This window comes from Acomys minous (assembly GCF_964271855.1).
Source record: "Acomys minous genome assembly, chromosome: 19".
In the NCBI taxonomy this organism is placed as follows: domain Eukaryota; kingdom Metazoa; phylum Chordata; class Mammalia; order Rodentia; family Muridae; genus Acomys; species Acomys minous.
In genome coordinates, this window is record NC_140499.1 from 16,003,218 (window position 1) to 16,021,091 (window position 17,874).

The window sequence follows — 17,874 nt, forward strand, 5'->3', positions numbered from 1 at the left end:
ACTGGATCAATTACGTTTTGAAGCGTGTGTTTGTACTACGAGTCCTCAGCTGTCACATAACTCCTCCCGAGGCCAGGACTTGTCTCCATCTTTTTCCACTCCCGATGCCCCCATGGTGACCGGCACAGCCATCCTCACTGACAAGGACATGATGCGGGGTCACAGACACAGGAAGTGGCCTCCTTTAGTCCTCACACAGAACTGTACCTTTGCTCTCTGCAGAATCTACTGCACTCGCTAATACCGATGGGCACTGTGATAGAGTAAAGGATTGCCTAAGAGAGAAACCCTTGGGTGTTCTTGTGAGAGAGTTTTGAGTGAGTTAATTTAGGTAGGATGACCTACCCTAAATGTGGGTAGTTGTGGTTCAGGACTGCATGAGCAGAGGACCAATATTCATCTTCCTTTCTGTCCTGGCCGAGAATGCAGTGTGACCAGCTGCCTCCAGCTCTCGCTGCTGTCGGTCCCACCGTGATGGCCTGTGCCTCTGAACTGTCAGCCCAAAATAAACTCTTTCTTCCTTAATTTGCTTCGTCACAGCAACAAGTAAAATAACCAATATGCCCACCTTCCGCCTCAAGGACACTATATAAGGGACTCCATTACTAAAATGCACATAGGAGCTAGGTGTGGCACTGCACACATGTGATCCCAGCACCTGGGAACAGGAAGTGGATGGGGCACTAAGAGTTTGAGGCCTGGGTGACATAGTATTGGGGTACCTGATTATAGAGTGAGGCCCGTCTTCAAAAACCCAGACAAACACAGCTATTTGGTGGAGGTAACACATAGCTAAGCAAAGATACTAAGTCCCAAAGCAGAAGACACAGAAAAGTATAAAACAGAGAAAAAGGCTGCCAAAGAACCAACAAATCCAAAAGCCAAAGCACAGTGGTTTCCAGAGACTGAACATTTTGCCTAAAGTACATAGTCAATTCAGCTGCCATAGCTCCCACCAGGGGAAGTGTGTGTGGCCTAAGAGACGGTAATCCCTCTGCAGCCAGTCTTAAAACTTCTGAGAGATATAGGGGACAAGAAACACTCACCTCAATTTCCTGGTATGAGCTATTAATCATAGCAATTAGCATGTTGAGTAAAACAACCACCATAGTTACATTGTATATTCCATAAAGAACATATCCAATATTCTCTATGAATTTGTGATCATATTTGAGGACAACAGAAGTCACTTCAGACAGTCCAAATATGGACCAAAACAAAGTCTTGAAACTTTCTTCAACACTGTTGAAAAATAAAAACACAGTAATGAATCATTTCTGGTAATAAAAAGTAAAAACAAGTGTCTAATGTTACACAGATGTAAAACATTATTATGAAATGCTATCATCATAAACTCCTAACAATTGCTTTTTTAAAAAAATATTTACTTCACATGTACGGGTGTTTTGTTTGCATGTGCGTCTGTACACCACATTCATGCAGTGTCTGTGGAGGCCAGAAGGGGGCGTCAGATACCCTGGAACTGGAGCTACAGATGGCCATAAGCGTGTGGATACTGGACATTGAACCCAGGTCCTACCGCCAACCAGAGCTCTTAACTGCTGAGCTATCTTGCTAGCCCCATAATAATTGTTTTTAATATAAAATTTAGGAGTAGAATTATACTGTTATGATATATACCACATATAAACACACATATATAAGTATATGTATATATACACATATGCATATATGTACATACATACATATATACATGCAGTATTTCACTATGTGGCCTGAGCTGGCCTTGAATTGATCCCCTGCATATAGATTTTAAGTGGTAGAATTCCAGGTACAAGCCACCACATCCTGATTGCTATGCTACTTAGTGGCAATAATCCCCTGGGGTTTTCAGGAACCAGTGTCAATGCTTAGCTTTTCTGAAGCTACTGCGATAAAGACTCACAGCAGGAGAAAGCAGGTGTTGTAAAGTTCTACCACAACACCCATGCTTTCCTTCTGGAGGGATGGAAGATTGGAGTCTGATTTTGTAGGTGGTTCCAAATTTTAAATCAAACTTCCTAGGTTAAGTTTAAAATTAAACACCCACTTCAAAAAAAAGGATGTACAGTTCATCATGATTTGCAATGCAGTAGTTTGTGCATAGAACAAAACCAAACGCAGCAGCCAGGGAACGGCCCAAAGAGTTCTGATGCATCCAGATGCTGGAAGGCTGTGCAGCCACCGGGGATTATGTGGCAGATTTATCTCCATACATTTATAATATAAACGATAGCAAAGATACATTAAGGGAAAAAATAAAACGTAGCAAGTGTGAAATACTTAGTCATCTGAATACAAAAGAGAGGGCTATATGGATATTTACAGTTTTCTTTCTGGGATTAAAAAAAAACAAATCTCTCAAAGTGTTCAAAAGAAACCATGGCTTCCAAGAGTGAAAGACAACCAATGGATTGAGGGCCGGGGTTTGAAGGAGAGGCTTTTCACTGTAAACACCCCCTGTTTGAATTTTGCCCACAAGAATCCACAGTCACCCATGGTATCTGTGGGGAATTAGTTGCTGAGGTCCTCATGGGCATCAGCTTCTGAGCATGTGCAGAGGAATCCCAAGTCACGCCAGCACATCACGCCAGCACATCTCTTCCTGTATTACTTAAACCATCTTTTGGTTCCTTAAAGTATCCAATGTAAAGCAAAGTTATGCAAATAATTGCTATACTACAGGGAATGGTGGCAAGAAAAGCACTTGCATGTTTAATACAGACATCATTTTTCAAAAGAATATTTTGATCCATGGTTGGCTGCACATGCGGTACAGATTCTGAAAGCCTCCTCCATGAGGATAGTACTCAGTAGGAAGAGAAAGGAGATGGCAGAGTAAGAGAGTCCAAGCCTGTTAGCACACGCAGTGTGCCGGCCCTGGCCACGGGCACCACACGTTAACTCTCATATAACCTCTATCCACTGGCCTTATTTTGTCACATGGTCTTCAGATCTGTGAACCGAATAAAGAATCCTTGAACAGTTGTCACACAGGTCACATCCACTGTGAAGCATGGGTGGAAAATAGTCTCCACTCCCTCACCCCCAGACAATGATTTATGAAAATAGTTCTTTGACACATTTTTAAACAAATTTTAAAGGATAATAATGAAGCCTATAGATGTGCAGGTTAAATACCAGTTTAGTTGTTTATTCATTTAACCACCCAACCAGTATCATTAGAACATCTAGCATGTTGTTAGTGCCTGGGACAGAGGGTTGAGAATAAAGGATTCTGTTGAGAGAGAGAGAGAGAGACAGACAGACAGAGACAGAGACAGAGACAGACAGACAGACAGACAGACAGACAGACAGACACACACACACACACACACACACACACACACACACACAGAGAGAGAGAGAGAGAGAGAGAGAGAGAGAGAGAGAGAGAGAGAGAGAGAAGAGAGAGACACAGAGAGAGAGAGAGACAGAGACAGAGACAGAGAGAGACAGACAGACAGACAGACACACACAACCACAGAGAGAGAGAGAGAGAGAGAGAGAGAGACAGACAGACAGACAGACAGACACACACACACACACACAGAGAGAGAGAGAGAGAGAGAGAGAGAGAGAGAGAGAGAGAGAACCTTAGAGTGTGAAGCAGGGCACGCGGGAGCAGGAGACTGAGCGCTCCAGCCTCTGTTCCTGCACTTATTCAGCCTGCCAGGGCACCACCCTGCCTCTTCCTCCTGGTCCTTTGCAATCCTGCCTGCCTCAACCACGGCATCTGTGGTCCGGGTGCATGTGGGGAAAGAGGGGTGTTAGGGTGGAAAGGACACTGCAGTTCTGAGCTCCTACTGTGGGCAAGAGGCTTTATATAACTGGCCTTATGTAACTCTCGCGATGGCCTTATTTAAAATCTATCATGCTTATTTTAAAAATGAGGAAAATGACAGTGAAAAGTGCTCAGTAATTTAACCAAAGGGCGCAGTTAGAAAATAGAAGAACTGTGTTAAAATCCTGGCCTGCCAGACATCCCAGCAGCATCCCATTTCTTTCCACTATACTGTGTTGCCAGGTCTCTCTTCAAAAGAGAGAAGGAAAAAAGTCAGGCATATTAAAAGTACTGAGAGGAAAGGGGTGCGGAGACCCTGTGTGGGGCCCTGACCTTTCACCAATGGAGTCACAGGATTTTTTTTTCATTTATTACCATTAAATGAACCTCTGGCCTCCTTTACCTTTAAGACCTGCCCTACAATAACCATTTAAAAATCAACTTTAGAATGGTTCTGATGTCTCCAAGGTCATGATACTAAACTTTATGTACAGGAAACTTACTATGTTGCTGCCCTGCAGCTACGGCAATATGGGGAACAAAGGGAACGTGGTGGGAGTTTGTGGTTTTCTTGCCTGCAAGGGTTGAAACTCACAGGGCGGGGCCCCGTGACCACCCGAAGCTCACAGCTGGGATAGCTCCATGTGACAGGGGGGACCTTACAGTGACAGTGGCTGTGAGGGTAAGGCGAGAAAGGCTTCAGGAATGACACGCCTCCTCGGGGCGAGGGGTGGAGCCGGCCTTGTCCCCCCAGGAGCCGCCCTTGTATTTTATTTCTGTACTCACTACTGATGAAAACATTGGAAGCTGAAAGGAGTAATACAGACTTCAAAATGATGAAGCTAAATTTAGCCTCCGCTATTAGGCGCTTGCCATCCAATTTTCTTAAAATAGCCCTTTGGGTCCAGTATTTTTCCACATCCTGACCAAATTTGTAGTGAGATCTCACTGAACTCCAAGAGTGACCTGTGTGACCGGCTGCAGACACTGGCTTTACGCACTGCTTTTCTGCTCTTGAGGACGGCTTCATTATGACAGGCGACAGTCTTTCACGGGCTGGAGCTGCTAGAATTCCTTTTTGTACGTTTCTAGTACAAAGGCTTACTTACGTGGTAAAAGCAGGGTTGACTTTGGCCCCAAGGTAGTAAGAGTAAAGTATGAACATGCCGATCATGAACGCCAGGAACACCATAATGAAGAGAACCATGAACTTGAATATGTCCTTCACAGTCCTTCCGAGCGAGATCTGCAAGGGCCCAAAGCTCTCGTTTGCAGGGAGGATGTATGCGATCCGGGAGAAGCTGAGCACCACGGCTATGGCATAGAGGCCTTCGGATATGATCTGAGGGTCAGAAGGGAGCCATTTATCTCTAGCTAGAAGCGGGGGAGAGAGAGATTAAAAACGGTGTTTTAAAAATTTATTCCTAGCTATGCAAAAACAAATGCTGCAAACAGATCTATTATACAGTCAGGCGGTTCTTGCTTCAGTTGAAACTACTGGCGACGTAATTAATTGTCCCAGGTTCTATTTCTTACGTGAAACGAGAGACAACAAACAACATCTACTTTCAATGGATGAAACCCTATTATGAAGACAGTAAGATGGCCTCACATTGCACAGAAACAGAATGAAATATGAAGGAGGGAAGGAGGGAGGGAGGGAGGGAGGGAGGGAGGGAGGGAGGGAGGGGTGGGGGTTATGTTCTATGGACATGGACTGTGTCCAGGACAAGAGGCGACTCATATCCACTCTCCCCTTAGGTGTCAGCTCTGGTTGTTTTGCTGTGCTGTAGGCAAAGCCTCGCTGAGAATTGTTTTGAAAAAAAAAAAAATCAACTCATCTGTCAGTTAGCACAAGGAAACTGACACAAGGCGGGAGACTATCACCAAATCAAAGCAGTGCTGACTCTGTGAGATCTGAGCCATGGGGCAGGCACCCAGGAAGTGTAAATATGGTAGCTGTAGACCCAGAGTGAGGACCCCAATAGTCTACAGTGGATCTAGTTCCCTGGCAAGCCAGTTAAATAATAAATGGTTAATTCTGTGCAAACTGATCATTTTCAAAAGGATGGCTGCACTATAGGCAACCGCATTACAAGTTTAACATCTGTTGAGTGTTTACCATATGTTGGACACTGCTTCCTTCAGTGACCCAGTGTTAGTCCTCTTTTTATAAAAACAGAAACCCAGACTTAGAGAAGTTTAAAAAGATGCATAAAGGAAGTAGGGAAGCCCGCATTAATAAATTCCTCTCCAGCCAACGATTACTAAATATAGGCGAATAAATTTAAACACTGTTTATAGAAACAGTCAAAATCATGTGTTACCTAAGCCAAGATTAAGATGCTTTAATTAGAAGTGGTGCCCATTTGCTCTTCTGACTCAGTGTCCTTAGTACATTACAATACTCGCTTGTTGATAATGACTGATAATGTGTTTAAATTGCACACACTGCAATTTGCATATTTTGGAGACTCCCTAAAATGTTTGAGTATCTGTACTAATCATAACGCTGAGCCCTAATCACACCTGCGGGGGCTTCTTTCCAGCCACAATACTTCTGAAGCCGGTATTTTAGGCTTTCTTATCCATAAACTGTGTGTCAGACAATAATTGATTCTATTATAATTAATTTATTGTGGCATTTGGGCCAGGCAAGCACTCTAGGACTATGCAGTCCCTATGCATTTTTTGTTTAGTTAATAAGCAGAATCTCACTAAGCTGCCCTGGCTGCCCCTGAACTGTAGCACCCGCAGGTTTTGAGCTTGTGATCCTTCGTGTAGCCTCCTGTGTAGCTGGGATTGCAGGCCTGACTAACATACAATGAAAATTGCCTGTCACAGCTCCGTAACATTGGCGTGTGCTGGTAAAGCTGGCTTCAGTGTCCTTTCACCTGGACGTCCTTGCCATGAGAAAGATACAACTTCCTCTCCAGTGTCTACAGTTCCCACAGCCAACCTTCTCCTATGTATGAACTTTAGTGCTTACATCCTGCCTCTGCTGAGTTTTCAGGCATCTTATTCCATGACACTGAGCGTCTAATTTCTCAGAGTCTAGAGCTGATGCTTTCTTCCCACTGCCCACAAACACTCTACACATTTCTCATGCTAAGCATGCAATGGTTGCCCGTTAAGCTGAGGTGGTTTGCCATCCCATAATCTCAGTGATTGACAATCAAGTGTGGTCTAAAAATAGCAAATAGCAAATCCTAGAAGCAAACAGTTTATATGTTTTAAACTGCCCAGGCTGCTAAGCATCACAACAGTACACTGGTTCTGTCCTTCAGAGGGCACCTGTCACCTACTGTCCAGCGTATCCACTGCGTATGGGCTGCCTGCCCCTTAGTGCCTGAGCAGCAGGGCAGCTTAGCAGACTGACAGTCTCTGTAGAGAAAGCAGTGATGCTAGAAGCTTTTTATTACAGTATAGTTACAATTTGTGCGTTTTATCAGTTATTAATCCATTATGTTCTCTAATTTACGGATGAAGCTTTATCACAAGCGTGCATTTACTTGTAAGAAAGAACACAGCATATATGGGGTTTGGTTCTATCGGTGGTTTCTGGCATCTGTGGGGGCCTTAGAAGACCCCCCAACTCCGATAGGGGAGCATGCTTTCCAAAAAGGCCCCTCCGGGAACAAGAAAGTACCCTGCAGCTAACAACTCACCGTAGGTGAAGTACTGGACTTCCGGTGGGAGCGTGACCTCGCTGAGGTCGCTCTCCTGCACGTGGCTGTCCACATACTGCTGCGCCTTCGTGGCCTGCAGGAAAGCTAGGAACCTGGCTGTGAATGCAGCGATGAAGATGGAGAGCATGCCGAAGTCAAGCACGTTCCACAACTGCACGATGTATTCCCGGGGTCCTTCCAGCCAGAGCTCCTTGCACTCGGACCACATCATCCCTGCACAGGAAGCCAGAGGCTGTGGGTTAGAACTCACCGCGGAGGCTCAGGAGCCAACTCTGTCCATACCCAGGAAAGGTGAAACTGCGGTACCAGCTGAGTGTACCAGGGCCCTGGTGGAGCTGAGCGAAGGAAGCTTCCACTTGGGAACTGATGGACTCCACCGAGACGGGATTTAAAGAAACACACGTGACACCGGCATCGCTGCTCATGTAACCCCGTGTGTGCTGACAACACAGGAAACGGGGTAGGAAAGAAGCAAGCGGACCTCTGCTAGTCCGAGGCTTTGTTCCGTGAGGCTTTTGTTGGAGGAGAGAAAAGGGAGCCTATGAAATCAGAGGCTAATTAAGTTAGATCATCGGAATGTAGGGACACAAGGAAACCCCGGATGAGAAAGTCCCTGTAGACATATAAGAGGAACCAAGCCCCTGTCCTGAAGGGACACTCATGACTCCTGCCCCTCCCATCCCCACCCCCAACCTCTCTTCCCATTTCCACTGGTTCCTGGGGAGCCAGGAACATCATCCGGAAAAAAAAAACGCAATTCTAGAGGAAAATGTTATGAATAAAAAAGGATGAAGGACTCAATTTAACAGATTGTGTCCAGCCTTTCAGTATTGTGACATGAGGTCATTTACAGATGTGTTGGGCTACACTCACAGCCCGACGTGTGGGAGGCAGGCACCCAAGGGCCACATTGGACACAGTGTAACATTTTAAAAAGAAATAGAAAGATCACAATAACTTTGAGGCTGAGGCCGGGAGGGGACCGAGTGCAGAACTAACCTACCCACTCAACCCAGCAGGGAACACACAGGTGGGGCCAGGGCACAGAAAGACTCAATGCACATAGGGGGTCCATTTCCTGAGATGGAACAGAAGTTTTTTTTTTCTCATGCTACTTCAAATTTTTCCTTTAACACAGCTGCTCAAAATGCACAATCACAAGTAAAGTTGCAAACGTCCTGACAATGGAAGCACTCCTAAAATCCCCGAAACTAAATCAATATTAAGGAAGCCCTTTCAGTTGAAAGTATTTCAATTAAATAATTAGGCCCAGGCAAATGATCTAGTGTCAGCATATACCTTTTTAGCATTATCTACTATTGAATCATTTAGTTATTTTCTGATTTGTATAGGACGCAACAGTTTTAGTAGAAAACAGCAATCATTTCAGGGACTATTTTTTTGGGGGGGGGATGGAAATTAGGGAACTTAAAAGGCTTACCGAGAACCCAGACCATAATCAGCATTTCCGTCCACGTGAACTGGGTGGTCTTCACCCTGAAGATCTGTTTGGGGTAGTCGATGACCGTGATGTTTGGCAGTGTGGTGATGCCTTCAAACCTGTCGGAGGCGTTGAACACGAGCAGTCCCAGAAAGATAATGAAGGAGGCCGCGTGTGCCACGAACTTCATGAAAGGGCTCCGAAGAATTTTCCCCAGCTGTAAAATGACAGAGGGAGGCGGGGAGAAGGAAGGGAGGAGGAGAAGAGTGGGAGGAGGAGATGTTCTAGAAAATTCGACCTTTACTTGCGACAATCACCATAAAGGATAAAAATGAATGGAAAAGGGAAGTCGGAACACTTTCTGTTTGCTTTGGAAGACTGTTCAGGGTTGTCCAACCTACAACGTTTGGGCCATGTTTCCCAGGGTAGTTAGTTATAAGTGTTGGTCCACGAACTTGTAGACATCAAGTAACAGGATCAAAATGTTGGACTCCCTGACTGGCATGCCCAGTGGAAACCATTCATTTTAGGGAGATTATCCTCTAAATAACAATTTCAAAAGTCTTGGAAATTCCATTTCTAAGTTCTACTCTGCTGCACACCGCGGTGAGTGACTGGCACCCTTCTGGAAACTCTGGTGTGTGAGATGGCTCTTAGTCTTATTTTTGCATGAAAGCCAAGGCTCTTAGGCCTGGAAAGGAAACCTGAGCGTATAGGCTCATATCCAGCATTAAAGCTTTTCTGAAGATTAAAAAAAATTTGCTACAATGTAAACACATTTTAGTTCTTATTTCCAAGTAGTCCAGAATCATGCCATGCATCATATTTTAAAAGAAAGAAATTATTAGATTCAAGATAAATCTTATCAGTTACTACCTATATTATAGAAATATAATAATAATTGAAACTTCTAAGTAAGGCTAACTTGATTAAAAATACTAATGCCTGAGTTCTGAAAATGATGCACGTACTGAAGACACTTCTAAGGGTCATCTAATAACTATTTGAAGGTGGCTCCTTAAAAATATCCTGTGACCTACTGCCCTTAAAAGTCTCATGTTCTAATAGAAATAAGAAGCAGTTTCTCTTGTCCCTGGGGGCACCCACAGCCCAGGGATGGGGAACATTGGATACATTTGTCAAATACATTCTCTAGCCTGCACGTGCAGAGCCCGATTTTTACCCTTAGTCTGTGACCTTAAAAAAGGATTTGAGTCACATTTAGAAGACTGACTTTAAACCAATGTCCAGAACCTTAATTTTCTATCAACAAATGACTAAAGAATGTCAAGTATTTCAACATTTGAACATACGTGCACACAGGCAGCTGTGCCCTCCCATATTGGACACAGAGAAACAAGCTACAATGCAACCACACAACTTGGTGCTGGGGCAGCGGCAGAGGCTATGCCTGGGCTGTGTTTGGCATTACTACCGAGGTCCGTGCTGTTGTTTGGGAGTTGCGAAGTCTGCTTTTATGATTGATCTTTAAAACTTTAAATAAGATGAAAGTAAAGCAGTACAGTCATATTTAAAATGGGTTATATGTGGAGATTTGTTTTCTTACAGTATGGGAGCCAGGGCTTCATGCACACAAGGCAAATGCTCTAATGCGGACCTTTGTCCCCAGCCTAAGAACCGCCCACAGAGGCTGGAGGCCAACACCAAGTGCTGTTCTTCTGCGCTTCTCACTTTGGTTTTGGGCCTAGAGTTCACCAGTTAGACAGACTGGCTAGCCAGCTAGTCAGGGGCCTTCCAGGCTCTCACTCTCCAGCGCTGAGACCGCAGGCACACACCTTCATACCTAGCTTTATATATGGATTCTAGGGATAGAACTTGGGATGTGGATGCAAGGCAAGTACCTCATCAATGAAGGTACCCCCAACCTGCGAAATCTCAAGCTATCTCTTTACTCTGCGTAATAAGCACAGCTATGAACGGCACCAGGAATGGCTAAATTCCTACGGTTTTCTTCTTCTTCTTCTTCTTCTTCTTCTTCTTCTTCTTCTTCTTCTTCTTCTTCTTCTTTTTCTTCTTGTGATAGAACATCATTACGGAGTCAGCTATCATTTTATAAGAGGTAAAACGTGCACCCCAAGACGTCTACTGCAACCCTAACCTGCTCCAATTGACCGAGATACCCAAAGAGACAGACTACTGGGTACCAGAACTTTGTGAGGCATTTCTTCCGGGAAGGGAAACTGGTTGGGATATAAATTTCTGCTCACCACAGGCTCTTATGTGATTTAGTTCTAGGCATTAGTGTTTATATATTTAAAGAAGTGTAGCGTAACTTCTCCAAGATACACCACAGAATCCAGCAATCATCAAACTTGGTCAGAATGAATAACTTTCTACCTTTTACGGGGCAGCTCAAAAAGGGAGTGAGATGGACCAACGTTCTCACACATGTATAGGTCCGCCAGCCCGGAGGAGGCTGCTGAGCCAAGGGGGCAGCGTTAGACCTACAGGGCCATTTGTAAGTGACCTTGACTCATTTCACCTGAAACAGATTCTGAATGAAATAAAACCAGACTTGAGAATATAAACTCAAGATTAAAGGACGGAGGGCGGCTCCTTCTCAGCGAAGTGCCTCTTACTAGCGTGATTCATAGTCTCTTCCACATCATGTGTAGGGGATTTTTAAATCACAAATTAGCTCTGCTTGGGCAGGTCGAGAGGAGAAAGGCACGAGAGTGGTCAAAGCAAAATTAAGCAGGGTGAAAAAAAAAAGGGAAGGAAGAGAAAGGAAAGCACAATACCCCAATTCTATACATGTTGGAAGTTTCTGGAAGAAGAAAGGACTTAAGAACCCACCATGGACATGACCGAAGGTTAAATAACACCACTGATATCCATGTGCTTAATATTCAGCCGGAGTGGAGTAGCATCCAGATGAGAGCCCTGACAACAGTTAGCTATCTTGTGGGCACTACCAAATACAGATGTGTCCTACCCTTCTAGCCAGCACCTCAAGCTCTCCTTACGCTGTCAGTAGCAACTGCACAGATGCCACTCCACTCCGGCCATTTATTCCTTCCTGTCTACTATGAGGATTTTAACCTAAAAGCCCTAATATGTCATTCCTGCCCATCCCTCTTGCTAGTACCAAACCATTTGGGTTCTATCGTTGGGTTGATCCACACACTAAAGAACAGAATCTGTGTTCCAGAGTCACTTAAAATGCATAGCCAAAGAGTGAGGGCATCCGAAAGGTGGCTTTTGCATTTTCCCAACGGAGATACACCTTACATCAACCACAGAGGGAAGGCGGGAGAGGCCAGTACCCTGCTGCAAGGTGCGATCCAGTAGCCGATGGCGAGGAGCGGGAGTCCCAAGGCCACGACCAGCACGACCAGACACTTGATAGCGATGGTTTGCTCCCGAAGGCCAGAGAGGTTCTCGTACCAGATCGTCAGAAGCTGCTGCTGGCAGTTGGGGTGAGCCACAAACTGTTGGGAGTAGAGGGAAAGAGATGTTGCCATGCCCTGCCCACAGCTGGCATCCCAACGCGCACATCTGTCCGGAACATAGCCTGCTCAGACCTCCTCTGCCTTCCCTTCACTACTCGAACTAGATTCCCTTCAGAAATACGGTGGACACCAGAGTAGAAGGCTGATGCTGCCTCACTAACAGTCGTTCCTGGTCACTGACTCCTCTCTGGCAGTGGGCGACATGCGATTTCTTTTGGGAAAGCATGTCCCCCCCATGCCACTTGTCAGCTTCCTTGCATTCATTTCAAAGGGAAAAAGGAAATCGGTTATCATGCTTATTGCTGACTAGGAGTAAGATGAAATGTTACTAAATTTTATGACTTCCTCCTAAAATACCTTCAAGTATGAAAAATACATAAACGGCACCCATATGAGCTGTGTGTACTATGCCCGAGTATGACAAAATCTGCATAGTGGTTACTGAGCCAGTGGGCGCTCTGCAGGGCCCACACCAGCACCGCTGACTTATCTCTCTAGCCCTGTTTTTATTCTCTTTAAAACCTTGTGCATTTAGTTTCTACGTGCTTGCATCTTGACTCTAAAACGTTTTTGGTTTTTCTGACACAGGGTATCATACTGTAGCCCGGGCTGGCCTAGCAATGACTTTCCTTGTTGGATGACTTGGTGTGAAAACAGTATTGGTTTGGGTCAAATGCAGTGTGTCTTCTCCAAATTCTCATTTTGAACTCCTAACTCCCGATGTGCTGGCCATAGGAGGCAGGGCTTTGGGGCACGCTTGCGGCCTGGGGATGGAGATCATGAGCTGCTGCTGCTGCTGCTATTGTATAATACCACTCTTCTGTTTTTTGCCACATGTAGTACAAAGATAAGTCAGTGCGGCTTAATAGGTGGGCCTCGCCCGGAACAGCTCTGCTGCCATCTTGACCTCAAACGTCAAGCCTCAGTGCTCCAAGAAGTGAGTTTCTGTTGTCTATAAGTCACTCTAACTATGGTGCCTGTGACAGCACCCCAACTGCTTATCCCACCACTGCTGGTTGCCAAGTGTATGTTAGGTCTTCTTTCTAAACTACGTACTTACTGCCTTCCCCTCTCTCCTCTTTTTTCTTTTAAGACAGGGTCTCACAAATATGTCTGTCAGATATATTGGGCCAGAAGGCTGAAGAAGATGCTCCAACATTATAGAGAGTTTTGGGTGACTAGTCAGGTAGAAAACTGTCTCTGTCATCTTCTCATTTGGAAAGCTACTAACCTGCATTCCCAGCATACTCAGATAATCAAGTTTACTCCTTCTCAAGTCTCTGAGGGGGTTGAAGACCAGGTAGCTTAGTTGTACAATGAAGCTTAATTGTTTAGAGGTTAAGATGTTTTTAGGTCTAGATAGGTGTTCTAAGTTGATAATGACAATATGTGATGGAGATTGATTCACAATCAGAAATTTAGATGCACCAAGATAGGAAAGATGTCTTCTTCAGGGCTGCCAAATACAACTAGCCAAAACACTAAGAATGTAACATTTATATAATTCCTGATTGTGTCACAGTTCTTCTTGCCATAGGTAATCTATTGTATGTATGTGCAATTATATAAATGTATATGTATAAAAAATAAAATAATTTAAAAAAAAGACATGGTCTTACTCACTATGAGCCTAACTGGTCTCGAACTTAGGATCCTGCCTAGGCTCTTAAATCCTGGGATTGAAGGTGTGAGCCACCACACCCTTCACAGTTTTGAAACTGTGTCACACACTAATGTAGTCATTAGGTGACCTCTTGGGAAATGCTGTGGGCACAATCTAAACGGAAGGATCCCAGCTCTGTGTGAAGCACCCTCTGATTCTGTGAAGAGCCCCAAATCTCCACTTCTGCCTTGTGCTACATGTAGACCATTTCTTTCCTGCTTCACTCCTCCCTCTGCAGGCCTGAAATGTCTGTTATGCTTATTCATTCATTCTTCAGAATGCTTTACACACTTACTAAACCAGCTACTGCACTGGGCACTGGGCACAAGACAAAACTAGGAGAATTGGTACCACTTTAAGTCATAAACACTCATTTCTTTAGAGTACACAATAGGCTGTCAATAAGTGCACCAAAACCCCATTATAACAAATCTCTGAACTCCACATCCTTGTCAAGACAACAAAACACCATCTTTATGAATGTTAGTGGAAGTGTCTCCATGTTAGTGAGAAGCTGCATGGCTCCACTCGGAAGACGGCAGCCAGCCAGGCTGAGGGCAAGGGGCTGGTCATACTAGGAGAGCCACAGGTGCCATCCTCTCAGATTACGGTTTGAGGAGTCAAGTATGCACTTTTCTGGGGGAGGAGGCAACCCAAAGGCTTCTACAAGGTACAGAGTATCCACATGGCTAAGAGGAAAATGCATGTATTAATCCAAAAGATGCTCCACTATACTACAAGAACACTTGCTCAACCATGTTCATAGCAGCTTTATTTGTAGCAGCCAGAAACTGAAAACAACTAGATGTTCCTCAACCAAAAAATGGATAAAGAAACTGTGGTACGTTTACTACTCAGCAATTAAGAACAGTGACATCATGAATTTTGCAGGCAAATAGATGGATCTAGAAAAGATCATCTGAATGAGGTAACCCAGACCTAGAAAGACAAACATGGCATGCACTCACTCATAAGTGGATATCATCCATAAAGTACAGGGTAACCACGCTATAAACCATAGACCTAAAGAAGCTAAGTAATAAAGAGGGCCCAAGGGGGAACATTTGCATCTCACTGAGAAGGGGAAATAGATTAGACATGTGGAGGGTGGGTGGGAGGGGATTGCACAGGGGACCCTCATAGATTTCTAGGTATTTCTATTGTCCTAGTTTTCTAGATCTTTCCATAGATAACCCCCCAATCCAGTTCTCTCTCCCAATACTCTCTCCCTCTGTCCTCTCCCCACCTGATCCTTCCTGTTCTCATCCCCACCCCGTCCCCTGTGCACATCTTGTAGGCAGGACAAATTGTGGTTCTGAGGTTTTGTGGCTAGCTTGGTGTCCCCAGTCCCTCCATTGGAAGTCTTACCTGGTTACAGGCTAAGACACCATAACCAAAGGAACGTACAACTCTCAGTTCACTCTCTCTCACTGAGGGAAGGTAGGGCATCGGGACCATCTGTCTGCGGTCTGGTCGGAGGCTGGGCCCTCCTACATCCCCACAGACTTGCCACAGGCAATCTGATGGGGCCAGTTTCTCAATTGAGGTTCTTCTCCCTAGATAACTGTAGCTTGCATCAAGTTGATAAGCCAACCAGGACACAGGGGATTGAGTTTAGGTTGCCAAGCTTTTACGGCAAGCACCTTTACTCACTGAGCCATCCCGCCAGCTTGCTTTTGTTTGTTTTTTGATTTTGAGACAGGGGTCTTAACTCTATAGTCCAAGCTGGCCTAGCACAGAAAACAATCCTCCTGCCTCAGCCTCACTCTTGTTGGGATTATAAGTTTGAGCCACTCAGAAATAATGCTTTGGTTTGGACCTTTCCCTCCCCCTCCCCCCAATAGTGTCATCTTTGAATCTGAGGATGTGCACTAGGGCAGTGAGTGACTACCCTTTCCACATAGTGTATGAGACAACCCACACCGACCCTTGTGGCTTGCACCACATTCCGACAACACATATTATACGTTAAGCCCTAGCATTTTACCTGTTATAAAATGCAGCCTAACTGGCCTATTTCATATAAATAGGAACACAACTTATTCTCTTCTTGAGATATATGAAACCATATCTATTGAATCTATACAAATAGAGTTCTCCCAACTATTTAGAACTTCTAATACAAATACATAAGGCACATATTAACAAATATTAGCAAGTGGGAGCAGAAAATCCCAATCTATCAAGAAATTTTTTCTTTCTTTTCTACAACTTCAAAATAGGGCAGTGACCTTTATCTCTTAAATCACTCTATTTCCTAGGAAAATATCCTATGATCCCACACTGCCACAGCTGGCTGCATCAGGTTTGTATGCTGTTTCCCAACTTCAGTGGACCAGCAAATTGAAGTCATTACAAAAATAATAACCCGATTTGAGGTTTTCTGATTCGGAGAGAGAACGCTTGACACATAAGAACATTTCAATCTTTCAATGGAACAAAAATTTTAACAGCATTACAGAACACACACACACACACACACACACACACACACACACACACACACACACACACACACACCCTTACTAGGATGTAAGCTGAACCACAAATCAGTGCAGGAGATGGAAAACAACTGAATAAATTTATATTTAAAAGCGGACATGTTAGACCATCTTTTTGAACTACACTGAAGCGGGTACTGTTGTGCAAAACTCTTGGGGGAGCCCCCCTCTTGCCTTTAACGACATTGTTAAGTTAGCCACTCTCCCATTCCTCATTCTTCCTCTGCCCTGCTCAGGGTTGGGCCACCTCACACCTTCTGCAGAGAAACACCCTGTGGATAATGGAATGTGTCCATATCGCAGCAGGCCTAATTTTTAGACTACTGTTCTGTTGAGGATGAAGTTGGAGCACCGGGGAGAACTCCGGAAATGACTCTTCTCTTGAGCCTAGTTTTACAGACTAAATAGCCTACCACATCCCATCAACAAATTTCCTAGAGTAAGAGTTGCTCACCACGAGGAAGGTATAGATTGAGGGGTGGGGCAGGAGGAGACCAAGCTCAGCTTTCACATCACAGAACAGTCCAGGGCTGGGATTGGAATCAGAGCTCAAAGGGAACAAATCATATCCACGGCAGAAAAGACACAGCATAGAATTACTGATGTCACCAACGTCACCAAGCACTGTAACTGTTCTTTGTGAACAGGAAAATAGGCTTGCATACTAGCACTTACTGATTTTGGGAGAGGGTTGAAACGGGTTTCAATATGGACCCTAAGCTAGCCAGGGCCTGTTGGTCCTCCTACCTCAGCCTCTTCAGTGTTTTAGATTTATATATTTTATGTATATGGGTCTTTTGCCTGAATGTATGTATACCATGTGCATGGTTGTAAGCCATCATGTAGGTGAAAGACTAGCAAATTCTCACAACAACTGAGGAATCTCCCCAGCCCCCTTTCCTTTAGCTTCTGTTGATGATTTTTCTACTGTGCAGAAGTTCCAAATGATATGTTGTCAAGTAAACTGTAGTTTTCTTTCAGGAATTATTTCTTAAAATAATTTTAAAAAATGGTATGCTCCAGTCAAGGCTACACAGAGAAAGCCTGTCTCAAAAAAAACCAAAAATAAAATATGGTATGCACATAAGTGTTTTATCTGCATGTATGTATGTGTACCACATGTGTGCCTAGTGCCCACAGTGACCAGAAGAGATGTGTTGGTCCCCTGGAACTGGAGCTATGCAGAGTTGTGAACCACCATGTCAGTAATGGTGACCAAACCTGGGTTCTCTGCAAGAACAGCAGGTGCCCTTAACCTCTGAGTCATCTCTCCAGTCCCTCGAGATTTCTAATATTATTATATTCTATCAAATTCCTTTCCTA

At 44.4% G+C, this 17,874-nt stretch overlaps 1 protein-coding gene across 4 annotated transcripts in view; it reads right to left on the reverse strand.

Moving 5' to 3' along the window:
• The window catches only part of TRPC3 (transient receptor potential cation channel subfamily C member 3), an 81,306-nt gene that overhangs the window by 18,617 nt on the left and 44,815 nt on the right, over positions 1 to 17,874 (reverse strand). For all 4 annotated transcript variants that reach the window (XM_084768635.1, XM_084768634.1, XM_084768633.1 and 1 more), the window contains exons 4-8: positions 12,202 to 12,366; positions 8,915 to 9,131; positions 7,453 to 7,686; positions 4,894 to 5,158; positions 1,047 to 1,242 (exon numbers count right to left, since the gene is read on the reverse strand). In XM_084768635.1, coding sequence (XP_084624761.1) covers positions 1,047 to 1,242; positions 4,894 to 5,158; positions 7,453 to 7,686; positions 8,915 to 9,131; positions 12,202 to 12,366 — 1,077 coding nt within the window. The remainder of the gene's footprint in view (positions 1 to 1,046; positions 1,243 to 4,893; positions 5,159 to 7,452; positions 7,687 to 8,914; positions 9,132 to 12,201; positions 12,367 to 17,874) is intronic.